The sequence below is a fragment of the Mustela erminea genome, chromosome 4 (assembly GCF_009829155.1).
Source record: "Mustela erminea isolate mMusErm1 chromosome 4, mMusErm1.Pri, whole genome shotgun sequence".
NCBI classification, from domain to species: domain Eukaryota; kingdom Metazoa; phylum Chordata; class Mammalia; order Carnivora; family Mustelidae; genus Mustela; species Mustela erminea.
In genome coordinates this window covers 24031850-24058564 of record NC_045617.1, presented here as the reverse complement: position 1 = coordinate 24058564, position 26715 = coordinate 24031850, and the positions used below count along the sequence as shown (strand labels likewise).

The 26715-nt window shown below is 39.3% G+C and overlaps 1 protein-coding gene across 1 annotated transcript in view; it reads right to left on the bottom strand.

Annotated features, from left to right (window-relative positions):
* The window catches only part of OSTM1 (osteoclastogenesis associated transmembrane protein 1), a 36082-nt gene extending 10067 nt beyond the window's left edge, over window positions 1–26015 (bottom strand). Inside the window, exons 1-3 of the mRNA XM_032338885.1 lie at window positions 25501–26015; window positions 19962–20076; window positions 8590–8687 (exon numbers count right to left, since the gene is read on the bottom strand). Of these exons, the coding sequence (XP_032194776.1) occupies window positions 8590–8687; window positions 19962–20076; window positions 25501–25902 (615 nt within the window). The 5' untranslated portion in view covers window positions 25903–26015. The remainder of the gene's footprint in view (window positions 1–8589; window positions 8688–19961; window positions 20077–25500) is intronic.
* Window positions 26016–26715: the final 700 nt, after the last annotated feature.

Below are 26715 nucleotides of genomic sequence, written 5' to 3'. Positions count from 1 at the left end.
TACTTCCCGTACCGACATTTGTCTTTTCAAGAACAAGTTTGCTAACCAGTCAGTTCACATTCCTGCTTTCTCTTCCCCTTATTCTTTACCTTAGAGCCTAAAGGAAAATGCTGGAATGAAAGAAAAGAAGAAAAATTAAAGGAATTAAACTGATGTAGCCCCCACAATGCTACCCTCACCATCTATCTGACAGAGAATCAGTCGCCTTAGTTTTGCCACAAGAAAAGCTTTTCACAGAACCATGGTGCATTTAGCTAAATGTGTTAGGTCAAATATAGAGCACAGAACCTTGAAGGGGGAATGTAATTTAGCCACTGATATGAAAATGTAAAACGCACATATCTTTTGACAGAATAATTTCACTTCTAGGAATCTACCAGACAGTTAAAGTCAGAGGAATACTCCAAGTTATATGGAAAAAAAGACAAGTTTGTAATCGTAAAATACTAAACCAGATAAAAATCTCCATCAACAAGGGGACTGACTGAATAAACGAGGGCAGAGCCTAACGATAAAAAGCTTTGCAGTGCTTGAAAGGAATGAGGAAGTAGCATTCTGGGAAGTGGATGACAGAGCCCAGTGCCTTAAGAAAGGTAAATCCAGGCACTTGAGTAACACCTAAAATAGAAAGAGGTGATATGCAAGTCTCCTCACAGGAAGGTGATACTGTAAGACAAGCTACAATACCTGCCCCAGAGGGACTCACCAGAACCAGTCCCTTGTGAACCTTGATCCTCTACGCCCACTCACTGTCCTCTAGAGATGCAACAGGCGAGCACAGTAGCCCTAACTTGCCAGCAAATCCATCCACAAAAAAGTCTTTCCACAGCCACCAAGACAGTACAGGTTTCCAGAGAAGCCATCTACAAACACTTAACTACCCCAAATGGATCTGGTTTGGAATAAACCCACATCCCAGCCCAGTCACTGAGCTTGGACCCACTGCCACAGCCCATATCACCAGTTTTATTGCTACCCTTGAAAGAGGACTTCGTTACTTCCCTTCTGACTCAAACTTTTTAGTAGGGTTTTTCTTTGCTATTGATCTCTTGACTCAAGTGGAAGACCCTAAGGGCAGAGCATCCCCTAATGGGAGCCAACAGTACCCCCTGAAGCTTCAAGAACTGCCCTAGCCTGTAAGACGCCCCCCCCAAATGATTCCATGAAAATGATCCGTTTGACCTTCAAAGACTCCCTGCAGGTATCCGCCCACCTTTGCCCCACATTTTCCTTATATAAACCTGGAAGGAGTTTAGGCAGGCACTTACGTGACAGTCTTTCAGAGGCTATCCCACCCCCCATTCCCCACCCCCGCCCCACTTCCCAGTGTAGACCTCACGGAAATTCCTTTCTGGTTTCAACACCATCACCATTCATTTCTCTGCCTTTGGATTTAGTCAGCAATGAGTGGCCAAACCTGGTGTGCTTGGGACCCCCGGAGCCAGGTGCTCTCACACCCCTGCGTCCCAGTGCACCACTGTCTCTTTAGCTAGTTCCCTTACACACACACACACACACACACACACACACACACTACCTTTAATATCCCCAGAACTCAGTCTTTGGGGCTTCTTTGTATCATCATAGCTTCACTCACTCACACCCAGTCTCACGGCTTTAAATGTCATCTGTACCTGATCTGACGATTCTCAAATCTCTATCTCCAGCTCACACGTCCCCCCTGTGCTCCAATTTCATTTATAATACTATTCAATATTTCGACTTAGATACTTAATAGCTATTCCACCTTAACTTGTTCAAGACAGAATCCCAATCCCTTACAACCAGTCTTTCCTGAGGCTCCATCACCCTCTCAGCTACTCAGAGCCAAAAGCCCAGGAGATCCCTGGTTCTTCTTCCTTTTCCATCAGCCTCCACCATTCTCAGGAATTACCCAATCTACCAGCAAGTCCTCTTAGATACACTTCCCAAATATATCCTGATCTACGTGTCTCCAACACTGCAGCCAGTACCCCAGTCCACACCATCTCTCTCCTGTGACAGCCTCTTAATTAGGTTTCTTCTTTCCATTCTTGCCTAGGTTCAACTGAGTTTCTCCACAGGGCAGCCAGAATGCTGTATTAACATGCAATTCATATCATGTCACATTCCTGATTTAAATGGCTTCCCATTGTGCTTAAAACTCAATCCATATTTCTTCCTTTGTTCTGCACAGCTCTACATGATTTGGCCTCTGCCTATCTCCCCATATCACATTCACATATGCCCACTGTGCTCTTCCTATTCCTGGCACATCCAAGCTTATTCTCTTCCCCAAGGCCTTTATCCTTGCTTCTAAGGAAAACATTGTTCCTGTGGCTGACTCTATCTTACTTAGATCATCTCAAAATTCACCTGCTTGGAGAGGTACTCCCTGCCCACCTAATGTAGTACACTACACTCCTTTTCCGGGACTCATTACTTTAATTACCTCATTTCTTTGTTATTAATCTTACCCATACTAGGACATAGTTCATACAAACAGAAATCTTGCCTGTCTTGGTTACTGCTCTATCCTCAGTGCCCAAAACACTGCCTCCTGGCACGTAATCAGTGCCCAATAAATGTTTGTTAAAGTGAGTGCATAGAGCCTGCTTGAGGGAACTTTTGAAAGCCAAGCTACAGAAACCAAACTCTACATGGAGAGAGAGAGAGAGATTTCTTCCAGCCCTCCCAATCTGGTACAAACATCCTATTACGTTACCACATAAGCACATAAGAAAGTAAGACACGCCTAATAATAGATAGAAAAAGAAAACAAAATAAAATAAATTTTAAAAGAAACAAGCAAATAAAATTATTCAAAGGGAAAATAGATTACTAGGCAGCAGAGCCAATGCCTCAGTGGAAAAGAATTCATTCAATAAATAGGAGGGAACTTTTATTTATTTTTTAAAAGATTTTATTTATTTATTTATTTGACACAGAAAAAAAGAGAGAGAGCACAAGCAAGGGGAACAGGAGGCAGAGGAAGAAGGAGAGGCAGGCTCGCTGCTGAGCAGGGAGCCCCACTTGGGACTTGATCCCAGGACTCTGGGATCATGACCTGAGACGAAGGCAGCCACTTAACTGACCGAAGCCAACCAAGCGCCTCAGGAGAAAAACTTTTAAAAATTAATTACAACCTTCGACAAAGCAGGAAAGAATGTCCAATGGAAAAAAGACAGCCTCTTCAATAAATGGTGTTGGGAAAATTGGACAGCCACATGCAGAAAAATGAAATTGGATCATTTCCTTACACCACACACAAAAATAGACTCAAAATGGAAGAAGGACCTCAATGTGAGAAAGGAATCCATCAAAATCCTTGAGGAGAACACAGGCAGCAACCTCTTCGACCTCAGCCGCAGCAACATCTTCCTAGGAACATCGCCAAAGGCAAGGGAAGCAAGGGCAAAAATGAACTACTGGGATTTCATCAAGATCAAAAGCTTTTGCACAGCAAAGGAAACAGTTAACAAAATCAAAAGACAACTGACAGAATGGGAGAAGATATTTGCAAATGACATATCAGATAAAGGACTAGTGTCCAAAATCTATAAAGAACTTAGCAAACTCAACACCCAAAGAACAAATAATCCAATCAAGAAATGGGCAGAGGACATGAACAGACATTTCTGCAAAGACGACATCCAGATGGCCAACAGACACATGAAAAAGTGCTCCATATCACTCGGCATCAGGGAAATACAAATCAAAACCACAATGAGATATCACCTCACACCAGTCAGAATGGCTAAAATCAACAAGTCAGGAAATGACAGATGCTGGCGAGGATGCGGAGAAAGGGGAACCCTCCTACACTGTTGGTGGGAATGCAAGCTGGTGCAGCCACTTTGGAAAACAGCATGTAGGTTCCTCAAAATGTTGAAAATAGAACTGCCCTATGACCCAGCAATTGCACTACTGGGTATTTACCCTAAAGATACAAACATAGTGATCCAAAGGGGCACGTGCACCCGAATGTTTATAGTAGCAATGTCCACAATAGCCAAACTATGGAAAGAACCTAGATGTCCATCAACAGATGAATGGATCAAGAAGATGTGATATATATACACAATGGAATACTATGCAGCCATCAAAAGAAATGAAATCTTGCCATTTGCGACAACATGGATGGAACTAGAGCGTATCAGGCTTAGCGAAATAAGTCAAGCAGAGAAAGACAACTATCATATGATCTCCCTGATATGAGGAAGTGGTGATGCAACATGGGGGCTTAAGTGGGTAGGAGAAGAATCAATGAAACAAGATGGGATTGGGAGGGAGACAAACCATGAGGGACTCTTAATCTTACAAAACAAACTGAGGGTTGCTGGGGGGAGGGGGGTTGGAAGAAGCGGGGGTGGGGTTATGGACATTGGGGAGGGTATGTGCTTTGGTGAGTGCTGATTCACAGACCTGTACCCCTGGGGATAAAAATACATGTTTATAAAAAATAAAAAATTTAAAAAAAATTAATTACAACCCAATGTATGAAATAAATGTCCCTGAGCCCATATTGATATAAATAAATAAATGTGGAAGAAGTGGAAAATCCTCCTTACAGAAAGATTGCTAAATAATTTAAGTAAAATGCTCCCCCCTCCAAGACTTAAAGCTTAATTTCTCCACCCCCATTCCTGCTACTTCGTAACTTGGTTCAAAGAATAGATTATGGAAAGAGGAAGAAAAAGGTAACTTTTCATTGAAGAGACCTGCAAGCACTACCCTGTCCAGGTGATGAGGATAACACCGTCGGGGACAAACCAGGTCATCAGTGTGTATCTGTGACAGGATGTGGCGAGAAGGACACTTCACTTCTGCAGTGCTCTTCCCCAAAACCCACAGTCCCAGTGTAGCCAGGGGAAAAACATTAGACAAACTCAAATTGAGGGACATTCTATAAAATATTTGACCAGTATTCCTCAAAATTATCAGTCACGAGAAACAGGGAAGACTGAAAAATTGTCACAGACCCTAGGAGGCTAAGTATGGTAATAATGGGAAACAGATATTTGGTCTTTGTCCTGGTTCCTGGCACACAGCTCCTAAAAACCTTTGGAGTATGCAGATAAAAAGAGTGTCTCTGTATGCTAATCAGATGGCTGGTGGGTGGGGGTCCCCTTACAGCTTCGGGATGCAGGCTGTTCACCAGAAAGCATGATTGGATTTTGGAACTTTCAGCCCTACCTCTGACCTCTAAGGAGGGAAGAGGAGCTAGAGACGAAGTTAATCACCAGTTAACCAATCATGCTTACATAATGAAACCTTCAGGGGTGCCTGGGAAGCTTAGTTGGTTAAGCATCCAGCTTCTGGTCCCGGCTCAGGTCCTGATCTCAGGGCACTGGGATCAAGCCCCACATCAGACTCTGCCCTCAGTGTGGAGTCTGCTATTCTCTCTCCCTCTCCCTCTGCCCCTCCTGCTTGTGCTCTCTAAAATAAATAAATCTTTTTAAAACATTTTTAATAATTATTAAATCACAAAGATATCTCAATAAATTCCAAAATGTAGATAGGCTACATTTACTGGTCACAATTTCAATAAAACTTGAGATGTACTAATGCAAATAAAAGAAATCACTCCTATTAAAAAACAATCTTCCAAAGAATTCTTAAGTCAAAGAACAAATCAAAATTAAAATCAGAAATTTAGAAATAAATGCAATGTAATCCCTTTATATCAGAATCTATTTTCAGAAAGGCCAAACTTATAAACTTTACAACCTAAAAATTATTTTATTGTTGAGGAAGAAAAGCTGGAACAAAATTAACCAGTCAACTCAAAGAACTAGAAAAAAGACAAAATTAGGGGTGCTTGGGTGGCTCAGTGGGTTAAAGCCTCTGCCATCGGCTCAAGTCATGATTCTAGAGTCCTGGTATGGAGCCCCGCATGGTGGGGGGGGGTCTCTGCTCAGCAGGGAGCCTGCTTCCCCCTCTCTCTCTGCCTGCCTCACTGCCTACTTGTGATCTCTGCCTGTCAAATAAATAAATAAAATCTTAAAAAAAAAAAAGACAAAATTAACTGAAAGATTCCAGGAGGAATTAATAAATGCAAAAGAATAAACAAACACATTAAGGGGGAAAAAAACCACTCAGGAAATAATAAATAAAACCAAACACAAGTTTTTGGAAAGATCAATAAAAACGAACGTACCCTTAAACCTAAAGAAAACTCAAAGGAAGAAAGAGCTTACAAAAAAATAGCATTTGGAATAAGAAAGGGAATGTAGCTACATATACGATAGAAATTTTAAAGAGTGACCAGTTACTTGTTATCCTGGAATGGATCCTTAAACAGAAAAAGGACATTAGTGGGAAAAGTGGGAAAATCAGAATAAAGTCTGGCATTTAGCTAACAGCTCTGTACCAATGTTGATTTCTTTGTTTTGACAAACAGACCATGGTACCATAGGCTAACATCTGGGGAAACTGGGTCAGCAATATACAGGAATTCTCTGCGTTACCTATGCAACTTTTCTGTAAATCTAAAATTATTTCAAAATAAAACATTTTAAAAGAAAGTAACCCGTGAAAATCTGTGGCGGGAGAAGAAAAGATGTCATTCACAAGGGCACCCAAAGCAATAGAATACCTTGGAATAAGCGTTGGAAATAAAACCTATACGAAACTAAATAAATCAGTAAGACTGTGTTAGAGGACATTTAAAAAGTAGGGAAAAATGGTGGTTGCTGGGGGCTGGAGGAGGAGGACATGCGGAATCACTGCTTAATGGATACAGAGCCTGAGTTTGAAAAACTTCTGGAGATGGATGCTGGTGATAGTTGCACAACAACATGAATATACTTAATGCCACTGAACTGTAAGTCTTATATTCTATTTTACAGCAATAAAAAGATAACATACCATATTCCTAAACAGGAGAGCTCAGTAACGTAAACATGTCAATTATTTCTGAATGATGGATCTAAATGTAATGTAATTGTAATAAAATCTTAAAATGATTGAATTTTTTTTAACTTGGTTCTATGATTCATTTCATCAGGAAAAAAGGCTTGGAGCTACACCTGACATCGTACACCAAAATATATTTCAGATAGAGAAAAGATTTTTAAATGCTGAAAATGAAACCATTAAATTAGTGAAAGAAATCAAAAGAGAGGGTGCCCGGGTGGCTCAGTAGGTAAAAGCTTAGGTCATGGTCTCAGGGCCCTGCTGAGGGCTCCCTGCTCAGCAGGAAGCCTGCTTCTTCCTCTCCTCCCTGATCCTGTTCTCTGTCACTATCACTGTCTCTCTCAAATAAATAAATAAATAAATAAATAAATAAAATCTTTTAAAAAAAAATCACAGGAGAAATTTTAAAAATAATCACAAAGTGGGGAAAACCTTCTAATGTGACACCAAGTGTGCAAGCTATTAACATTTTTTTATAAAACTGACCATATAAAAATTAAAACTTTCCTCATAACAAAAAGAAAAGCAGAATGAAAAAATAAACAATAAACTAGGAGAAAATATTTGCAACTAACATCCCAGGAAAAATGTTAATTTCCCTAAAACATCCATCAGAACACTTACAACCAAAGAGGAACTGGTCAAATAGACTTGTATATAAAAATTACCATTTGGAGTTTTACAATGTACATTAGTCCCCTAAAGTTCTAAAGTCCTGTAGTAAAGCATTTCCCAACCTTATCAGAACACTGAACCTTTTCTTGTGGCCATGTATTAACACCTTGCAGAACACATCTTGGGACCTGCTTATCTAATAGTTCTTATTCTCAGGGAAATTCCTAATCCTGTGTCATCACATTGATTAAAGAGGAAATCATATATATCTTATACTAAACATTTTTACATCTATTTGCAGGGATTACTTATTTGCTAAGCAAATTCCAAATCTAGGATTTTATGAGAGTTCCAATCTCACCCCTAGAAATCACCAGGAAAGTTCCAAGACCAACATTCAAGGGTCAGAGGTGGAGAAAACAAAAACCAGAAAGAGGTTTCTTTTTTTTTTTTAAGATTCTATTTTTTTAAGTAATCTTTACAACCAACATGGGGCTTGAATTCACATTCCCAAGATCAAGAGTCACATGCTCTACCAACCCAGCCAGGCACCCCAAGGGTAGGTTTCTTAAAGGCTACCTTTTATATTATAATTCAGTTACCTTACTAAGCAGCGCCTTTTAAAGCAGGTAAAATACAGTCAAGCAAATACTAAGGAAAAGAATTAGCTGCCTATAGACAGAATCATAAGCTGCGTTACATAATACCTTATTGCATAAACAAAGCCAAGGTAAATTCCTGTCAGAACAACATTGTGTCTTTAATTAAACAATCATATGCCTGAGTTACTGTGTTCATACTCAGTATCTCATCGGATTCTCGCTATGAAATACTTGAAGGTAGGCAGGATAGATTTTACTGTTCCCACCTTACAAATAAGAAAACTAAAGTTTTGATGATTTTCCTAAAGGCTAGTAATATTAAGAACTTAGCAAAAATTCAGGTCCACTTACTCTTCTACATTGTGTGTATAGGTAAATATCAACAGCTATTGCTAAAAAAAAAAAAATTGTTGAATTATTCATTAAGCATTTGTACAAGGCAGCGTTTTAATTTCAAGTATCATACAAAAAATACCTGGAGGTTATGCTCAAAGCAGGTCAAGGTTTGATTAAATAGACTGAGGAAGTATTGTGTGCTATTTGATAATTCTTCACTTTTGTTCGTTAAACAATCTGTCAAAAAAACAGAAACGTATGTTAATGTAGCTCCAGCAAAAATTATAAAATGTCATTTATCTTTCAAGCAATCATCTTCTGTTTCAAATTATAGTAATTCTTTATTCAAACAAGCATTGTGTACTGCACAGAAGAGAATTTTTCAGGGTGCCTGGGTGACTCAGTTGCTTAAACAACTGCCGTCGGCTCAGGTCATGATCCCGGAGTCCCAGGATCCAGTCCCACATCGGGCTCCCAGCTCCATGGGGAGTCTGCTTCTCCCTCTGACCTCCTTCTCTCTCATGCTCTCTCTCTCACTGTCTCTCTCTCAAATAAATAAATCACTTTTTTTTTTAAAAAGGGAGAATTTTTCAAATACATGAAGCTTAATTACCCCTTTTAGTTTCTAAAAGGTTTTTTTTAATATCATAACCATTTTCACAAAAACCTTAAAATAATCGCATACCCTGTTTATGAAAACAATACACCAAATAAAATTTAAATTGATTTTTCATATGCGGTAGTCTTTTTTTTTTAAGATTTTATTTTTATTTATTTGACAGAGAGGGAGATCATAAGTAGGTAGAGAGAGAGAGGAAGCAGGCTCCCCACTGAGCAGAGAGCCTGATGCAGGGCTCGATCCCAGGACCCTGAGATCGCAACCTAAGCCGAAGGCAGTGACCCAACCCACTGAGCCACCCACGTGCCCCTCATATGCTGTAGTCTTAATCTTGAACATCAGCTATCAAATGTTCACTTAATAAGGGTTCTCTTAGTGCTGTTTGGACATCAGACTGTTTATCCTACACTAATTTAACCTAAATTCATATGCTTTTTGATCCTTTTTTGTGTCAAATTTAATAGTTCTGTGTCTCTTCCATCTTCACTTCTATTGCATCTAACCTTTTTCAGTTTGCTCCTTTAAATCTATTGAGTTGTGAGACCAGAGAAACAAACTGGTAAGAATCTGGCCTAAAATACTGATAAAGGGGCTTTAAATAAAGTCTGGAAATAAAACAGAATTATTTTACATGTTTTTTTAGAATCTGAAATAAATGCTATTCCTCTGCAACTTGATAGTCTTGCTTAACATTAGCTCAAGTTCAGTCCTCTTGCTTTCTATTTATCTAGGACGTAGGTGCAAGTGCCTGGCTTCATATCCTGAAACTTGGGGTCAGCCATTTCAGTCTCACTCTTCTGGAGTCCTTGTCCTCATTACATTCCACATACTCAGAAACATCTCTAATCCTGGACAACCTCCAGGTACTTTCTCTACTCCCAATTCTGTTTGCAGCACACTCTTAGAGAAAATTCTAACTCAATTCCAATGCTAATCTCAGGGCCACAAAACAATCCTTGTAGACACCCTACCAATTATTCCACAAGGAAGTTCCAAATATTTTCTATGCCTTAGTACCTACTCCACTCTACTTTTTTTTTTTTTTTAAAAGAGTTTATTTATTTGAAAGACAGAGATCACAAGTAGGCAGTGAGGCAGTTAGAGAGAGAAGAAGGGAAGCAGGCTCTCTACTGAGCAGAGAGCCTGATGCGGGGCTTGATCCCAGGACCCTGGGATCATGACCCGATCTGAAGGCAGAGGCTTTCACTGAGCCACCCAGGCGCCCCTACTCCACTCTACTCTTGTCCTTAATTTCAACTGATGGCTGTGTATTATACCCACTCAGGGCTGTCTAATAAGATCTCTCCCAACTGGGAGTGGAGAGACAGGATAGGAAGCTCTTACAATTATCTGGGAGAAATGTGGCAGTGCAAACAGAAAGAATTCAATGGATAAGAGATAGAAAGAGTAGGTAGTGAAAGGTACTAGAATATGGCCCCCTCAAAATATGCATATAGACTTTCTGAGAGAGAGAAAGCAAGTGTGGGGATGGGGGCAGGGGACAGAGGTAGAGGAGAGAGTCTCAAGAAGACTCCACGCTGGACTCAGGACCAGTCTCACGACCCTGACATCATGACCTGGAACAAAATCAAGAGTCGGCTGCTTAAGCGAATGAGCCACCCAGGTGCCCCTGGGGTATCAACCACTGGGAACCAACAGAAGCAGGAAAAAAGCTCTAAATCAGGGGAACACCATTATGTTTCCTAAGATAAATTTACATGTTTTTAAAGATTTTATTTATTTATTTGACAGAGAGAGATCACAAGTAGACAGAGAGGCAGGCGGGGGGGTGGTGGGGGATGCAGGCTTCCTGCTGAGCAGAGAGCCCGATGTGGGGCTCGATCCCAGGACCCCTAGATCATGTCCCAAGCAGAAGGCAAAGAGGCTTACCTCACTGAGCCACCCAGACGCCCCCAAATTTTACATTTGTAAAGGAAATTTCCATTTGTAAAAATGTCTCCTTCACGGTGAAAGGAAGTGGACTCCAACAGCTCTAACCAACGGAAAGGCTCTAACTTAACCTGCACAACCGACCTGACTAAACAACCCTGGTTTACCCTACTTTTCCTGGGTCACCTTCCCATAACTTGCCTCCTCCACCCAGAAGTCCCAAACCCCTTTACTTTTGATTGGCCTAAGATGATAGGTAGGCCCAAATTCTAGCCATCCCTCTGGATTACTCCCGTCTGTCACTCCCATCAGTGGGACATGTTAATAAACTTGTTTGTTTCTCTCAATCTGTTTTTGGTCAGTCTAATTTAGAGTTCCAGCCAGAGAACCTACAGCAGGTAGAGAAAAGAGGTTTTCTTTTTCCCTCCCCTACAGGAGACACTAGGCTATGACACACTGTGACATATGCACATGCTCTCATAATATTAAGAGGCAGGCATGATCATCATCCCCATTCTCTAAATGAGGAACAGAGGCTTAGAGCATTAAGGAAGTTGCCTATGGTCACAAAGTTGTTAAGTGAAAAACCTGGAATTCCTATTCTGTCTGATTCCTGAGCCTGCATTTCCAAACACTGTGAAATTAATAAAATATTCACATTTATATTCTTTTTTCAAAGATTTTATTTTTAAACAATCCCTACAACCAAAGTGGGGCTCAAACTCACCACCCTGAGATCAAGAGTTGCAGGCTCTTCCAGCTGAGCCAGCCAGGCGCCCCTCCCATCTATATTCTAAACCACTAAAGTTCAATCCTGGGAATCAATAACTATATGCCACTTCTCCTCCCTCCATTACCTATAGATATCTTACCCGACACAGGGATTCCAACAGTCACTACCAACTGATCAGTATTGGCAACTGACATGAGCCTTAAACTTGGTGAGCAGGAGAGCAGCAACCAGCACATTAAAACTCCTTTGTGCAAATTAGAAAAAGACATCCTCTCTGGGTAGAGTAATCACAAAAATCAGCTTCTGCCTCCAGAAGCTGAGCTGGAATTCATCCTATTCACCCGCTTATGCCCCAGCGCAGGGCTTGGTGTGTGCCAGGTATGCATGGGGACCCCTGATGAACCTATTCCTAGAGTCTTTCCCTCCCTGAACTCTTCTCTGCATTCTGCCCATCTTTATCTTCTCAGAAATGTGAGTCCCTTTCAGAACAATAAAGTAATACACTGAAGATCATACATCAAGTTAGCAAGGCACTGAAATACCAAACATACTTTCAGTTAAATAGTCTCTTCCTTACATCACCTTTTCTTTACTATTGGAAAATGTTACTCCATCTGTCAGCTTTCGAAGAGTTCACACACTAAATTCTTTAAAAAAAAAAAAAAAAGATAACATAAACCCCTCTTAATCCTGGTTTAATGTCACCACAAAGTAGCCTTGAATCCTTTCACGCAAGGGGCAGTACATAATATATAAAGACAAACACAACTACAAATATGCAGAATATTAGTATTTGGCCGAAATGATTAAACAGGTTTTCTGGTTTTGTAGCTGACATTTTGCAGGGAGTAGTGGGAATACAATTTCATTCATAGCAATTGCACACCCATGTTAATGACCCATGTCATGGCAACTGACACACAGTATGTGGACAGAGGAGTGGGTCCCTGTACTCTTACAACCAGCCAGTATAAAGAACATGAATGTGAGAGAGCAGTGGCAATTTCTTCTCTACACGGTATGTAACTGAAATAATTTCTTTATAAAAAAGTAATTTATAGGATAATTATGGAAAATAAAAACAAATGAAAAAAATCATTTATAAAGGAAGCTTCCTCTGAACAAAAGAACTTAATCTCTTCTCCTTTACTGACAACCATTCCTTTTTATTTAAATTAATTTGAAAATTAAACCAAAAGCTAATATAGACTGGTCATCTTGTTAAGTACCACATTAATGCAGTACCATCAAAATTTTTTCAATGATCATTAAGAGTGGTATTATAAAGCACAAAGGAGGTCATTTATACAATAGGATTTTAAATGGATTCATTATTAAAGAGCCCTAACTTTCTGATTTAAAATAAAGTAACTCTAGTAAAATTCCTCTTTTACACTTTTGTAGGAATTGGGAGCATAATGTTATAAGCAGTGAGAAGCTATATATTTTAGAAATTAGTAAGTTAAGGAATATTAGTAATAATAAAGCTTCCTATAAGCACTAAGTGAAGTGGTTATTATGAATTTTCCACATCTCAGATAATCAATGCAGCCTCATCAAGGACAGATTAGCATAGCCTCTTTCTCAGTGAGGGCTCGAGCATCAGCTCAAGAGGCATTCTTAAGGTGTGGAGGATTCAAGTTAAGATACATAGACCTAAATTATCATGACGGAAATTATTAGCATCTTTAGATAAAGTATTTGGCATCCATTATGAGCTTGTATAAAGATCTCTGCTGTTTTGTAAAACTAGTTTTATAGAAAACAACAGAGACAATCACCAATTTTTGAAAAATAGGGCAAGCTTCAGAAAATATAGTATAAACTCTGAGAACTTTGTACCTGAAGAACATAATTAGGTTTAATGAGTATGAAAACAGAGACTTCTTAAATTATAAGATACAAATAAGTGAGTCTAATGCTTAGTAAATTACCATGTATAAAATGAAAAAGAGGGGTTCTGTTTAACTGAACTTTTGGTTAACCATGTAGTTTTATTATTCACCTTTTTTAAAAAGATTTCATGTATTTACTTGAGAGAATGTGAGAGAGAGAGAGAGAGAGAGAGAGAGGGAGAGAACGAGTAGGAGGAGGGGCAGAGGGAGAAGCAGACTCCCTGCTAATGGGGGAGCCCGATGGGGACTCAATCCCGAGACTTTGGGATCATGACCTGAGCTGGCTTAACCGACTGAGCCACTTAATATTGACTTTTAAAGAAGACAAGACACAGTAAGTGCTAAAAATATGCCCCTTTCCTTAAAGATATTTTGAGCTAAAGTCACTTGAAAAACAGTAAATGTAGAAAGCTTTCTGTGAATTGCACTTATCTACCTAAAAACAGATCTTCCAAAAGAAACTCGATTATCATAAATCCCTTTCCTGGAAATTCCATCAACTAGGTAAGATGGACTCTTATCACAGGAAAGGAGACCAATGGAATAGAACCAGGAATAAACCCCAGCTGAATTCATAGAAAGAGAAGGATGATGATTGCCAGGGGGCTCAAGAAAATGAGGAGATGTTGGTCAAAGGATACAAACCTCCAGTTTAAAGATCAGTCAGTCCCAGGAATCTAATGTACAGCACGGTGATTATAGTTAGTAATACTGTCTTATATACTTCTATATTTGAATGTTGCTAAGAGAGTAACTCTTAAACTTTCTCACCACAGAAAAGAAATGGTAATTATGCGACACATTACACCTCACACCATGATGGTAATCATTTTGCAATATAGATCAAATAAATACACTGTACACCTTTTTAAACCCATATTATATGTCTATTATATTTCAATATAGTTCAAAAAAGAAAAAACAGAGAACCAAAACACTTTACCATAAAACAACCCATGGTCTCATCAAAGCTTGTGAGCCTGCTAATTATTCAACTGTCAAATGCACAGGATAACTAAGAAGTATGGCAACAAGAAGACTATCCCTATGTCAACAATATGCTATGAAATTCTGTACAGGAGAAATATTAATATATTTTCTTTACTACTTAGCAGTCTCCACAAGAACTAGTTTCCCTGTTATTTGTAACGTGAATTGGAAGAGCTGAGCTATTAACATTTTTTTTAAGTCTCCATCAATTTCCAGAAGCTTCTTTCCTACCAAGACTAATATCATTCAAAGACACAGGAATTCTAAAGATAAAAGAGATAGGAGTGGTACATGGATCACACTCTCCTTTCTATTGGGTTTCTAGCCTTCCTTTCATCAACTAATAACTGCAGAGACAAGATGTCAACCCACAGCTAGATCAAGTAGAAAGGAAAGGTGGTTTATGGCAGTGTATTAATTTTAATAATATTCTTTTAAACAGTATTTTAGCTTTTATATTTTTACGTTTTTAATAATCCTTTTTAAGCTTTTATTTATTTATTTATTTTTAAAAGGGAGGGCAGAGGGGGACAGAGAGGGACAAGTAGACTCCACACTGACACTGGTTTCAATCTTACAACCCTGAGATTATGACCCGAGCCAAAACGAAGAGTCAGGAGCTCAATCAAATGAACCACCCAGGTGTCCTTTTAATAATCTTTTAAATTGGTTTGTATTTTTATATTTTAAGTAATATTCTTTTTTAAAAATAGTCTCAGGGTACCTGGGTGGCTCAGTGGGTTAAAGCCTCTGCCTTCGGCTTGGGTCATGATCCCAGGGTCCTGGGATTGAGGCCCACTTTGGGCTCTCTGCTCAGTGGGGAGCCTGCTTCCCTTCCTCTCTCTCTGCCTGCCTCTCTGCCTACTTGTGATCTCTGTCTGTCAAATAAATAAATAAAATCTTTTTTAAAAATGGTCTCTTAAATTCACTTAAAAAGATTTTTACCAGTATAATTTTATAGTTCTGCATTTGCTAGCAGAGAGGATGAAAAAAATAGTCATTTTATATCAAGAGATACATTCTTACAAAATGGATACCATATTGGTTTAACTCTCCATTAAAAGCAATTTTTTAGGGGCGCCTGGGTGGGTCAGTGGGTTAAAGCCTCAGCCTTTGGCTCACGTCATGATCCTAGGGTTCTGGGATGGAGCTCCACATCAGGCTCTCTGCTCAGTGGGGAGCCTGCTTCCCAACCCCCCCCAACCCCACCTAACTCTCTGCCTACTTGTGATCTCTGTCTGTTAAATAAAAACAATTTTTTATGAAAACAAATCAAAACAAAGATACCAAAACCAAAAACAAATAACAACAAAAACCCAATTTTTTAAACATATCAGTAGTTTTTGTTCATACTTTGTCATTTTTTCCCTTCCTATTTTATCTTTTAGGTGCTAGAATGAATGGATTCCATATTATTCATCATTAAAGATCCTTATTGTTGGCCTCACCCATCGGGGTGTATTTGCAAATTTAATTAACTAGATCATCACAAAAAGGTAATGGAGGCAAATGGGTCAGTCGCTTGAGTTTAATAATTTCACACAAATTCTGAGAACAATGTTTTTCTTTGTATTTATATAAAAAGGCAAATAATCCAGAAAATTTTAAATTTATATCATGATATTCATGTATATATTGTAAAGGAAAAATGATTTTCCCTCTATTTTTCTAAGTTCTCAACTAGGGCTCTTGCAATAAGACAGGTAACAAGAGAAAGACAAACAGAAGTTTGTTAACTTTTATCTCTCATATATACGTGGCAGATGCACAAGAAAAATGAGTAACTCAAAGAGATGGCTTAGAATTCAGGCTTAAATGTCACCTTCAGCTGAAAACAAAGAAAGAGTATGAGGGAGGCTGGTTATGAAGAACTGACCAGGAGAAGCATGGTAAACAAATATAAGGTTAGTTATGTAGATGTATGTCCCTGCCTTTTCCATTTTTAAGATTCATTTGTGATTTAGAGTCATCTGTTTCTTGGTAACAGAGAAGGAAATACTCTTACAAATAGAGATTTTCTTTATAAATACAAATTTCCCTTATAAAGTGGTTACTTCTACTCTGTCTTCAGAGCTTCTCCTGTGTCTGATGTTTATCAAAGTAATCCACTCAAAATTATCCTCATAACAAAGAGGCATTTTTCGGGGTGGCATATTCTGGTGTCCTATAGTCATATTTTGGAGTAGTAGTTACTAGTTTCCTACAGTACAAAATTACAACATCCAAACAAACTTCTGACCAGGCATAATTCCTTTAAAATTGTAACATAATAAAACTGTTGTCTTCCATTTATTAAAAGAGTAAATATCCCTTGTATTCTTCTACATATTTCTAAAGGTCAATGATTTAAAAAACAATGAACAGGTAGGAAATAGATTTTCTTCTAAGTGCACAAGTAAATGGAAACCTTTATCATCATTCATTAAGAAAATTAAAGTCGGGGCACCTGGGTGGCTCAGTTGGTTAAGCATCCAACTCTTGGTTTCTACTCAGTTTGTAATCTCAGGGTCCTGGGTTCAAGCCCTGCATCTGACTCTGTACTCAGCATAGAGAGAATTAAGATTCTCTCTCCCTCTCCTTTTGCCCCACCTCATCTCAAATAAATAAATCTTTAAAAAAAGAAACAAAGAGTAAGGATCCCATGAAATTAGTCTTTAATAGGTCTGGTTGCTAGAGATGCAATTTAATGAGAAATTGAGGCCAGATCACTGCTGAGCATTTACATTTTCCTAGAAAATGCACAACTCTATTAAAAAAATTTTTCACATTTAATTTTATGTACTGTTAATTGCTCTTTAGAAAAAGAGAGTATTTTACATTTATATTTTTAGTAAAAGATTAGGTTTTCCATAATATCAAGCATGTAAATAGCATAAATGCATCTGGCTTCTTTCACCTGACCACATGTCTTGACCAAGTTATTTTTAATTAGAAGTAAGCATTTCATTTGTTCTTCAAAAGAAGTTCAATCAAGGAATATTTTCAAGATATGATGGCTCACAGAAAAACAAAGTTAACCTAAGAATTCATTCTAAAGAATTTTATAACTACATATTAAGTAAATATGCAGCAAAATGTTTTCCTTCTTTTTGAACTAACTTGAAAAGAAAGCTCCTTTGAATTAGTGAAGTCATTGTCACAAAACATCTTTTAAAGAAAAGATGTTTTACCTCTCAAATATAAAAATTAAATCACACAAGTCAAAAGAAGTGAAACCAATATATATCCATTTATTCTAACTAATTTTAAATTGTTTATAATTAACATATTTTTCTTTATCAATGGAAATAAGGGTTTAAGAATACTTAAAAATAGCTCTCCCATACAGGTTAAGCAAACTGTTCCATCATATTTTACTAGAAACTTTCTTTTTAAAGATTTTATTTATTTGACAGACAGAGATCACAAGTAGGCAGAGAGGCAAGCAGAGAGAGAAGGGGAGAAGCAGGCTCCCCAATGAGCAGAAAGCCTGACGTGGGGCTCGATCCCAGGACCCTGAGACCATGGCCCGAGCCGAAGGCAGAGGCTTAACCCACTGAGTCACCCAGGCGCCCCTATTAGAAACTTTTACACCAACGGAGTAAAACTTTTGCTCTTACAAAAAAAAAAAAAGTAACTGTCAGCCAAGCCACTGTTCAAATTACCAGAAAATCTCAATTAATAGAGACAAAACTAAAAAGCGTCAATAATCGATATACCACAATGTACTACAAAGAAAAGAAACTTAGCGGGGGTCTTTTTGCCATTTAGTTTTTCTCATATGAACTAAATAAAAAGACAAGTCCTTAAAAAAGTTAAACTCGGTGGGGGGGGTGGTGCCTGGATGGCTCAGTAGGTTAAGCCGCTGCCTTTGGCTCAGGTCATGATCTCAGGGTCCTGGGATCGAGTCCCGCATTGGGCTCTCTGCTCAGCAGGGAGCCTGCTTCCCTCTCTCTCTCTGCCTGCCTCTCTGTCTACTTGTGATCTCTCTCTGTCAAATAAATAAATAAAATCTTTTTTTAAAAAAAAGTCAAAAAAGTTAAACTCATTAACAACTTACAGGCGCACAGATTTTTTTTAATCCTGTCGATTTCTCCTGCCCATGCCTTACTTTGTTTTCTTTGCGTCTTGCCTAAACTATTTTGTAATAACTTCCTCACTGGTCTCTCTCTTCCTCTTCCAGTGGAATTCCATAAAAAGAAAAAATACAGGGTCTTCATAGCAAAAAAGAAAAAAAAAAAGAGCTATAGATAGGGACTATAGTTGCTGTGGTAAGCACTGAGTAATGTATAGAATTGTCGAATTGCTAAGCTGCACCCCCGAAATTAATGTAACACTATAGGTCAACTATACTTCAATAATTTTTTAATGAAATACAGTTTAAAAAAAAGCTTGCGAAGTGCTAGCTTCAATGTTGAAAAAGATTTTTTTTAACCTGTAGTACTTCTTACTGCCTTTAATATTCCATGTGTTTTGTAAATGTCCAAAATACTATTGCAATAAACTACTGTATCAGTCAAGGTCCTACTTTCCTTTTCCAACTTTACTTCCCACTGGGCTTCCAGACCCTAGAACACCTACTATTCTTTCACTCCTCTGTGCCTCTCTCCATGATGCCCAGCTCTCAGCGGTGTCCTTCCTCTCATCTCTACTTCCCCCCAGGATTCTCTGACTTTATTAAAGCATTTATTTGTCTGCCTTAGGTTATCCTATAAACATAAATTTCTCCCCCACTAAATTATAAGGCATGGAAAATAAGACCTGCTTAGTACACAGCTGGTAGTCAAAACACAAACTGAAACAGTGGTTTTAATTTTTCCAAAGAGTGCCTGAAAATAGATCTCATTCTGTTATACAAATACATATAAACTTATAAAACCGGTAGAACAGATGTTACCACCTTCCATCACCACCATTTGACAGATTATAAACATCATAATTCTTATTAAACAGTTAACATTTCTTCAACATTATGTGCCAGCTACTCAGAGAAGTTCTTTACATAATATTTTTCATTTAATCCTAAAAACAATCTTATAAGGTAAGCTGCATTATTATCTCCAATTTATCCCCAAATCAGATGAGGAAACTGAAGGTCCAAGAGGAGAATTTACAAGCCCAAGATTTGACTGCTAGTGAGTCAGGGTTAAGAAGTGGCAGAGCTTAGAATCAAGGCCAGATCTGTCTGACTGCAAAGTTCATTCTGTTAACTACTACACTTTTCCGCCTTTCAATATTTGCCCAAGTCATTCCCACTAATAAACCATGATGCTAATAGTAGTTCATTTAAACTTAGTAATAAAAAGTATTATCTAGCTTCAAAGATCTCAAAATTCACTAAAATAAAATCTGACATCTATACTATTGAACCGTAACTGCAACATGAAAATGAAAGAATTACTTACTTGCACAATTTGCCTTCTGCCAGGTAGAATTAAAAAACTCAGACAGAATCACAACTATCTGCATTCTATCTGCCATTAAGAGACTTTTGGCACAACTATGACTCTCTGAGGTATTCTGTAACAAAAAGACAGAAAAATACAATCTGAATATTTTTAGACTTCCCAAACAACAGCTTTAGGCAAAAAAAAACAAACAAAACAATAATGACAAAAAAAACCTTATCAAAATAACTAAAGTATTTATTAAAAGCATTTTTTAACATTTTGTTTGATATAATCAAATAATTATGTCATTAATAACTGTAATAAAACAAAAACAACTAAATATTTATTGATACCAGGTTCACCATCAAGGGAAGAAAATCTTTGCTTCTTAAATAAATACTTGCTTCTGTTGAACAATGTCAACCACTTAGGCCAAATTGTGTGCATCATATTTCTTACTTTTTATACAGAGGAAAAATTCTGGAAAGCTTTCATCAAAATGCAGCACTGGTTATCTCTGAATACTGGAAATAAGGTCATTTTCATTTTCATTTTCTTTTTTGCCTCTTTTATAGTAAATTCTTCTACAATGAACATATACTACTTACATAATTTATCTGGTGAGTAAATGATTACAAAATATTTAAGTGTCATCTTCTGGGAAATTTTTGGTTCAAAACCTTATAAGTCACAAGAAAATGGGACACACCAATTTTGCACCCAAATAGTTCATATCCACAGAGAATATGCTTTCCACAGATCACTTTAATGAAAACTCACACTATGCAAAAAAGTAAATCTAAGTTCCTAAATTAGTTGATCCTTATTGATTTCTTTTCCCTTTTGCCCCAAGCAAAAAATTAGGTCGTGCTGACACTTCATTCTTTCGAAGTTATTTAACTCCTACTACTTACTTACCAGGCACTCTATCTAAGAATCCTGGGTTTTGAGGATACAGAAAGTATAAGGAATGGCATAAACCCTGGGACTTCAAGAACCCTCCCTGAGGTTAACTACCAAATCTTGTCAATTCTACCTCCTACATATCTCTGAAATCTGTCCATTCCCCACTCCCATCAAAATGGTCCCCATGTAGCCTAGCCACCATTTCTCCCATTCCTGCAAGAGTCTCTTAATTTACCTCCCACACCTACTCTTCCCCTCCCATCCCCATCTTCTGTTCCCTCCACTTTCCCTCAAGTAACTAGAATCTGGTCATATCATTCTACAGAATCTCTACTGCTCAAACAACACCAGACTCAGTCTTCACACCTGCTACTTTTTACATGTACTCCTTCTCACCCTTGCCCCAAACCCTCTCAGATTTTAAATATCATCTTTAACCACTGACCACTCTACCTACTACTAGCCCTAGTCAAGATCAGCTCCCTTATTATATGCTTTGGAAGCCTCTGGCGTTTTTTACTCTGCAACACTTATCGCACCTGGACTAAATAATTACTTGTATTATTACATGCTTAATATCTGTTTTCCCTACCAGACTACAAGTTCTGCTTATTCACAGCTATATCCTTAGTAACTACTAGCCTGCACATGCTAGGTTCCCAATAATCTTGAATTAAATGCATAAGAAGCATTATTTTCTTTTTTCTTTTTTAAGATTTTATTTATTTGACAGAGATCATAAGTAGGCAGAGAGGCAGACAGAGAGAGAGAGGAGGAAGAAGGCTTCCCGCTGAGCAGAGAGCCCGATGCGGGGCTCCATTCCAGGACCCTGGGACCATGACCTGAGCCGAAGGCAGAGGCTTAACCCACTGAGCCACCCAGGTGCCCCAAGAAGCATTATTTTCTGATCACTAATGAAAGATTATTATATTATTCTATGTTCTGAGTTTCTCCGTATATTTCTAAGAGTTTATCAGTCTATAGCCAAAAAAAGTATGCCAAGAAAATAAATAAATAAATAAATAAAATTTTTTCTAAAAGTATGTTGAATGGTTCTAGGTACATACCCCTAATCACTAGCACCTTCATAAATATATACACACATATCTTTATATATCTATACCTACCTATATAAATTTTAAACAAACGAAGTAGAATGAGAGAGAGCTAAGTGTGGGGGTCAAAGCATCCTGGCAACTTCTCTGAGGATGCTGAACAGCTCAGTGAAATCACTATCAGTTCATACTAAAAGAAGAAAGCATGACTCCAAGGCAGAGGAAATCAGTCACTCATACCACTCAAGTTTCACAAATCACTGTATTCTTTACCTTCAGATAATAAAACTATACGTGGTTCTTGTCTCAGTAATTCCAAGAGGAAGTGACAAGAGAGAATTCTCACTAGACAATTCTGTTAGATTAAATGAATGAGCTTGCTGTAACAGAGAAATAGCGTGCAAATTTCTACCTTTGATTCTTTTTCTCCTTGTTATACTTCCCTCCTCTCTCAATTAATCCATGGACATGGATTCACCCTGAAGAGATGATAAAGGATATCTTATTCAAAATTCAGCTTATAGGTTTTCTTTGATTAACCCCACCTGGCTCTGTTCCCCCCTTCAATTCAGCATCTCCCTTAACCTTTTTGCTATAAATTGCTATTGTTCAAAATATAACATTCACATTGATGATTTTTTTCCTTTTTTCTTCTTCTCAAAATAGGTTTGTTTCCCCCAACTATGTTGATAGTTTGAAGCTTGGGCCTTATCCTTCTTTTCCTACTGTATTGTTTTACCAGCCCAATATTTAAGAATAATATGTGCTGGGGCGCCTGTGTGGCTCAGTGGGTTAAGCCTCTGCCTTCGACTCAGGTCATGGTCTCATGGTCCTGGGATCGAGCCCCCACATAAGGCTCTCTGCTTGGCGGGGAGCCTGCTTCCCCCTCTCTCTCTGCCTGCCTCTCTGCCTACTTGTGATCTCTCTGTCAAACAAATAAATAAAATATTTAAAAAAATAAATAACATGTGCTTGCTGATTAAACTGATTTAAGGGAAAGATTGAGTCTATGTAGGACAAATACATTACTCCCTAGAAATGACCTCCCCCTTGCCACACACAAAGAACAACTGATTCCTTCAAGTTCACTTCTAAAAAACTCAGAACACTTTTTTTCCATAAGTTCATTATTACACATTATGATTCAATTCCCAAACCAATCTAAGAAAGCCTATTAAATCCATGAAGAACCTCAGAACCTTGGAAATAATGCTTTTGAGCTAGCAAAGCACATCCACCTCTACTGAGGAAAGGAAGGGAAAGATGTCAAGGTCTAAGATGAATTAGAGAAGAAATCCAGATTGAGTAAAGGGTTTTTCTTTTTCTCTTTTTTTTTTTTTTTTTTTTAACTCTTGCCTCTTCCTTCCATACGAGGGTAAAGTGAGTCTGATGCTCAGATCACTGAGAGAATTTAACAGGCACAAATGAGAGGAAGAAGGAAGTTTCTACACCCCTCCCCCAGACCCTCACCATGCCTCTCTTGGGCAATGAGGAATTCATGTGGAAATTCAAACACAGATTGGGTGATGATCATAATACTGCACCACTAGAGTCTGGGGTAGTTTTTTATTTTTATTTTTTTATTTTTTGGGGGGGTAGTTTTTTAACCTCTTCTTAATTCCACAGTATCTACACAAATGAGGAAAGCATTTGCTCCCTCAAAAGATCCACACTGTATCATTATTTAATCACCTTGGCCACAAAACAACTCACGAATTTGCTCAAAACAGAACATGATGTCATATCATACCTTGCTATATAGTGACAGGGACAAGTCTTGGGTACTTTATTTTTAACTCATTGGAAGACAGATAGATAGGGATATATGTTATATCTAATAGAAGTATGCCTGGAAAATATCGCAGGTAACCCTAAATTTATTTAAACTATGTTAAAATCAAATACAAATGGAGACCAGACTTGAACATTCCCTGATCAGACAAAATCAATTTAGTCATACAAACAAAAGCTTAATTTAGCTTATCTTGCAAGACAAGTGAGGTTAACCTGACCTGGCCACTTCTTCTCTCTTTGGAAAATCATAAACCAGACTTATACTGTTCCCCAAAATTGATATGAGGTAATTGTTAAGCCATTCTCTTTTAAGAAAATTCCTATGAAAAATAAAAAGAAAGTTCCTATATTGTAACCAACTCTGTGAAGAACTAATGCACTCTTCCATACTATGTACATTGCTTTATAACAATGCATCTCTAAGCCTCATTCCAGGTTTTGGTTTGAGGTCTCCCAGGTTGCAAACTGTCTTTTTTGGTGTGTGCACAATGAACTTTTACTAACTGCTATTTTAGTGATTCATTGGTTTTACTTGTTTTTTCCAAACTTGAAAACTAGCTCTTTACAGAGAGATTGACTATATAACTTATTTAATGCAAGTAAATTTCATATTTATGTAAAAAAAAATTTAAAAAAAACCTAGATCTGTTAAGTAGTATCAGTTACTCACTATCCTGCTCACTTAAAGCAGGATACATCTCTATGCAAGGTCATATTTTGTCACACCAACTATGATTTATGCAATAATTCCAATCACATTTTTGTGAGACTACTTGTCCTCTCAATACAAGAGGAACTTTCCCTCTCCACAATCCCAATGTCATTCTTCATGTTTTTCCTTTACAAGGCATATCCAGCCCACACCTCATGACTCCTACCAGGCCTGACACTCTTACCCTTTAGGACTCTAGACCCTGTAAGTTTCTTATTACCAGAAACATGTATTCTCTTCCTTTCTCCCTTTCTCTCTTTTTCATTAAAACCCTCACAGGACCTACCACATGACCAGAAAAGGACTAAGAGTACCAAAAATGGAGGACAGTTATATCACTTTCCAAAATTTTAGCTCCCATTAACTGAGAACTACTACTATGTGTTTGTTTTCTAAGAGCTCTTTTTATCTTAATCAATAAGAAAAAAGACATAGAGAATGTAAGTCACTTGCCCAGAATATGCCGCCTAATACAAACTGGATTCCTGGCTGACTGGCTGCACACTGTCTTAATCACTAAAATAAGCTCTCCTATGTTACCTCGTTTAATCTTTGTAACAGTCACATCAGACAGCTGTTTTTCTCCATTTTGCAGAGGAGTAAACTAAGACTATAAGATAATTAATCCAAGACCAAGCTGCTATAAAGTGGCGGATCTGATATTACCTGGCTACAAAGCTCAAGCCCCCTAACCACACTACAGTTGCCCCACTCGGAGTTTCGGGAAAGAGTCCTTCCTGGGAACACCTGGTAGAGATAGGAAGAAGCTGTATCACAGTGGGGTGAAGGAGTAAAGGAAGGGAGGGAAAGGAAAAGTAGGGTTAAGGGTGCAGGATCCCCACGAAAAACAGCCATACCTATCTGCAAATATGTATCAAGAAGATGCCCAAAAGCAGCCATGGAGGCAAAACTCCAAACTCCAAGACCTATAATACCACCCACTCTTCTGATGCCCCAAACTACAATCCCTTTTCCTTACAAACAGAGAAACTGAGCCACCCCCGCCCCCCGCCCCGAGTAAACCACCATTACATCCTCCTTTCCCAACCCGCCATGCCGGAGGTCCCGGGTGTGCTCCTCTACCCACCCCCACGGCTCGACTGATGTTGTCCATCCTGTTGGCGACCTGTTGGAAGAGGGGGTAGCAGGTCTGACAGAGGCGCACCGGCCGGGCGCTGCGCACCAGGCACCCGGTCAGCTCTGCGCTGCTGTTGGCGAAGTCCAGTAACAGCTCCCGACACTCGGGATCCAGATCCGGCAGGTCCGGCGGTAGTGACAGCGGCCCCAGCCTTCCGCCTTGCAGCAGCGCCAGGGACAAGTCCTCCACCTCCAGCAACTGCTGCTCCGATAGGAGGTCGTGAAGGACCCTATGGGGTCTGCTGACCACGGCGAGAGCGCCCAGAGCCAGCCCCGACCACAGCAGCGGCACCAGCAGCAGCCGCGGCAGAAGCAACGACCTCCGCCGCGCGACTGTCGCGCCCGGGCCCATTGCGGGGTTCAAAAACCCCAAGGCACTCCCTGCCGCCTCTCCACCCCCAGCCGGTGCTGCTGACCGCCGCCGCTTCCGGCTTCCTCGGGCCCAGGCCGCGAGCGGGGTCACGAGGCGCGCGCGTCACGGCCCCGCCTCCGGCGCGCGGCGCCCCGCCCCATTGGCTGCCGTGAGCCTCTCGCGGCCCCCGGGCCGGCGCGCGTGCCGAAGCGCGCACACACAGGTGGGCTCGCGCTCCCGGCCGGCTCCAAGCACCTGAGTGAGAGGATGCGAGACAGAGGATGCGAGCGTCAGGCTGTGGACCACCGAGCCGAGGCTCGCCCACGCTGTGACTGCGCGCGTCCACCACGTCGAACAATTGAATCTCGGGGATCGCGGCCCTAGGTCGCCCACCGCTTTGGGAGTTCCCTGCGTCCTAGAAGTCTGAGGAGTTAACTCCACACCGCAGAAAGCCGGACGGCCTGCGCCGGGGGAATTACGAGTGAGTTCCTTGAGAAAGCCTGCTGGCAGGTGCCTGTGCAGGTCTTTGCTTGGTGGTTTCTTAGCATAATTTCCTCCCTCGTCCTATCTGGAAAAAGTAATAACATCTGTTTATTTTGGGTAGGGGAGCCTAGTGGCTTCCGAGCTTGCTTTTTTTTTTTTTTTTTTTTTTTCCTTTTAACTTGAAACTGTTAACGTCCGCGTTGTGTAATAGTCGTTGTGCGATCATGGAAGAATTCTAGATCTGCATTTTCGAATACGGTAGCCACTAGCCACTTGTAGCTGTAGAGCGGTTGTAACTTAGCTACTGCGACCGAGGAACTTAGGTTTAAT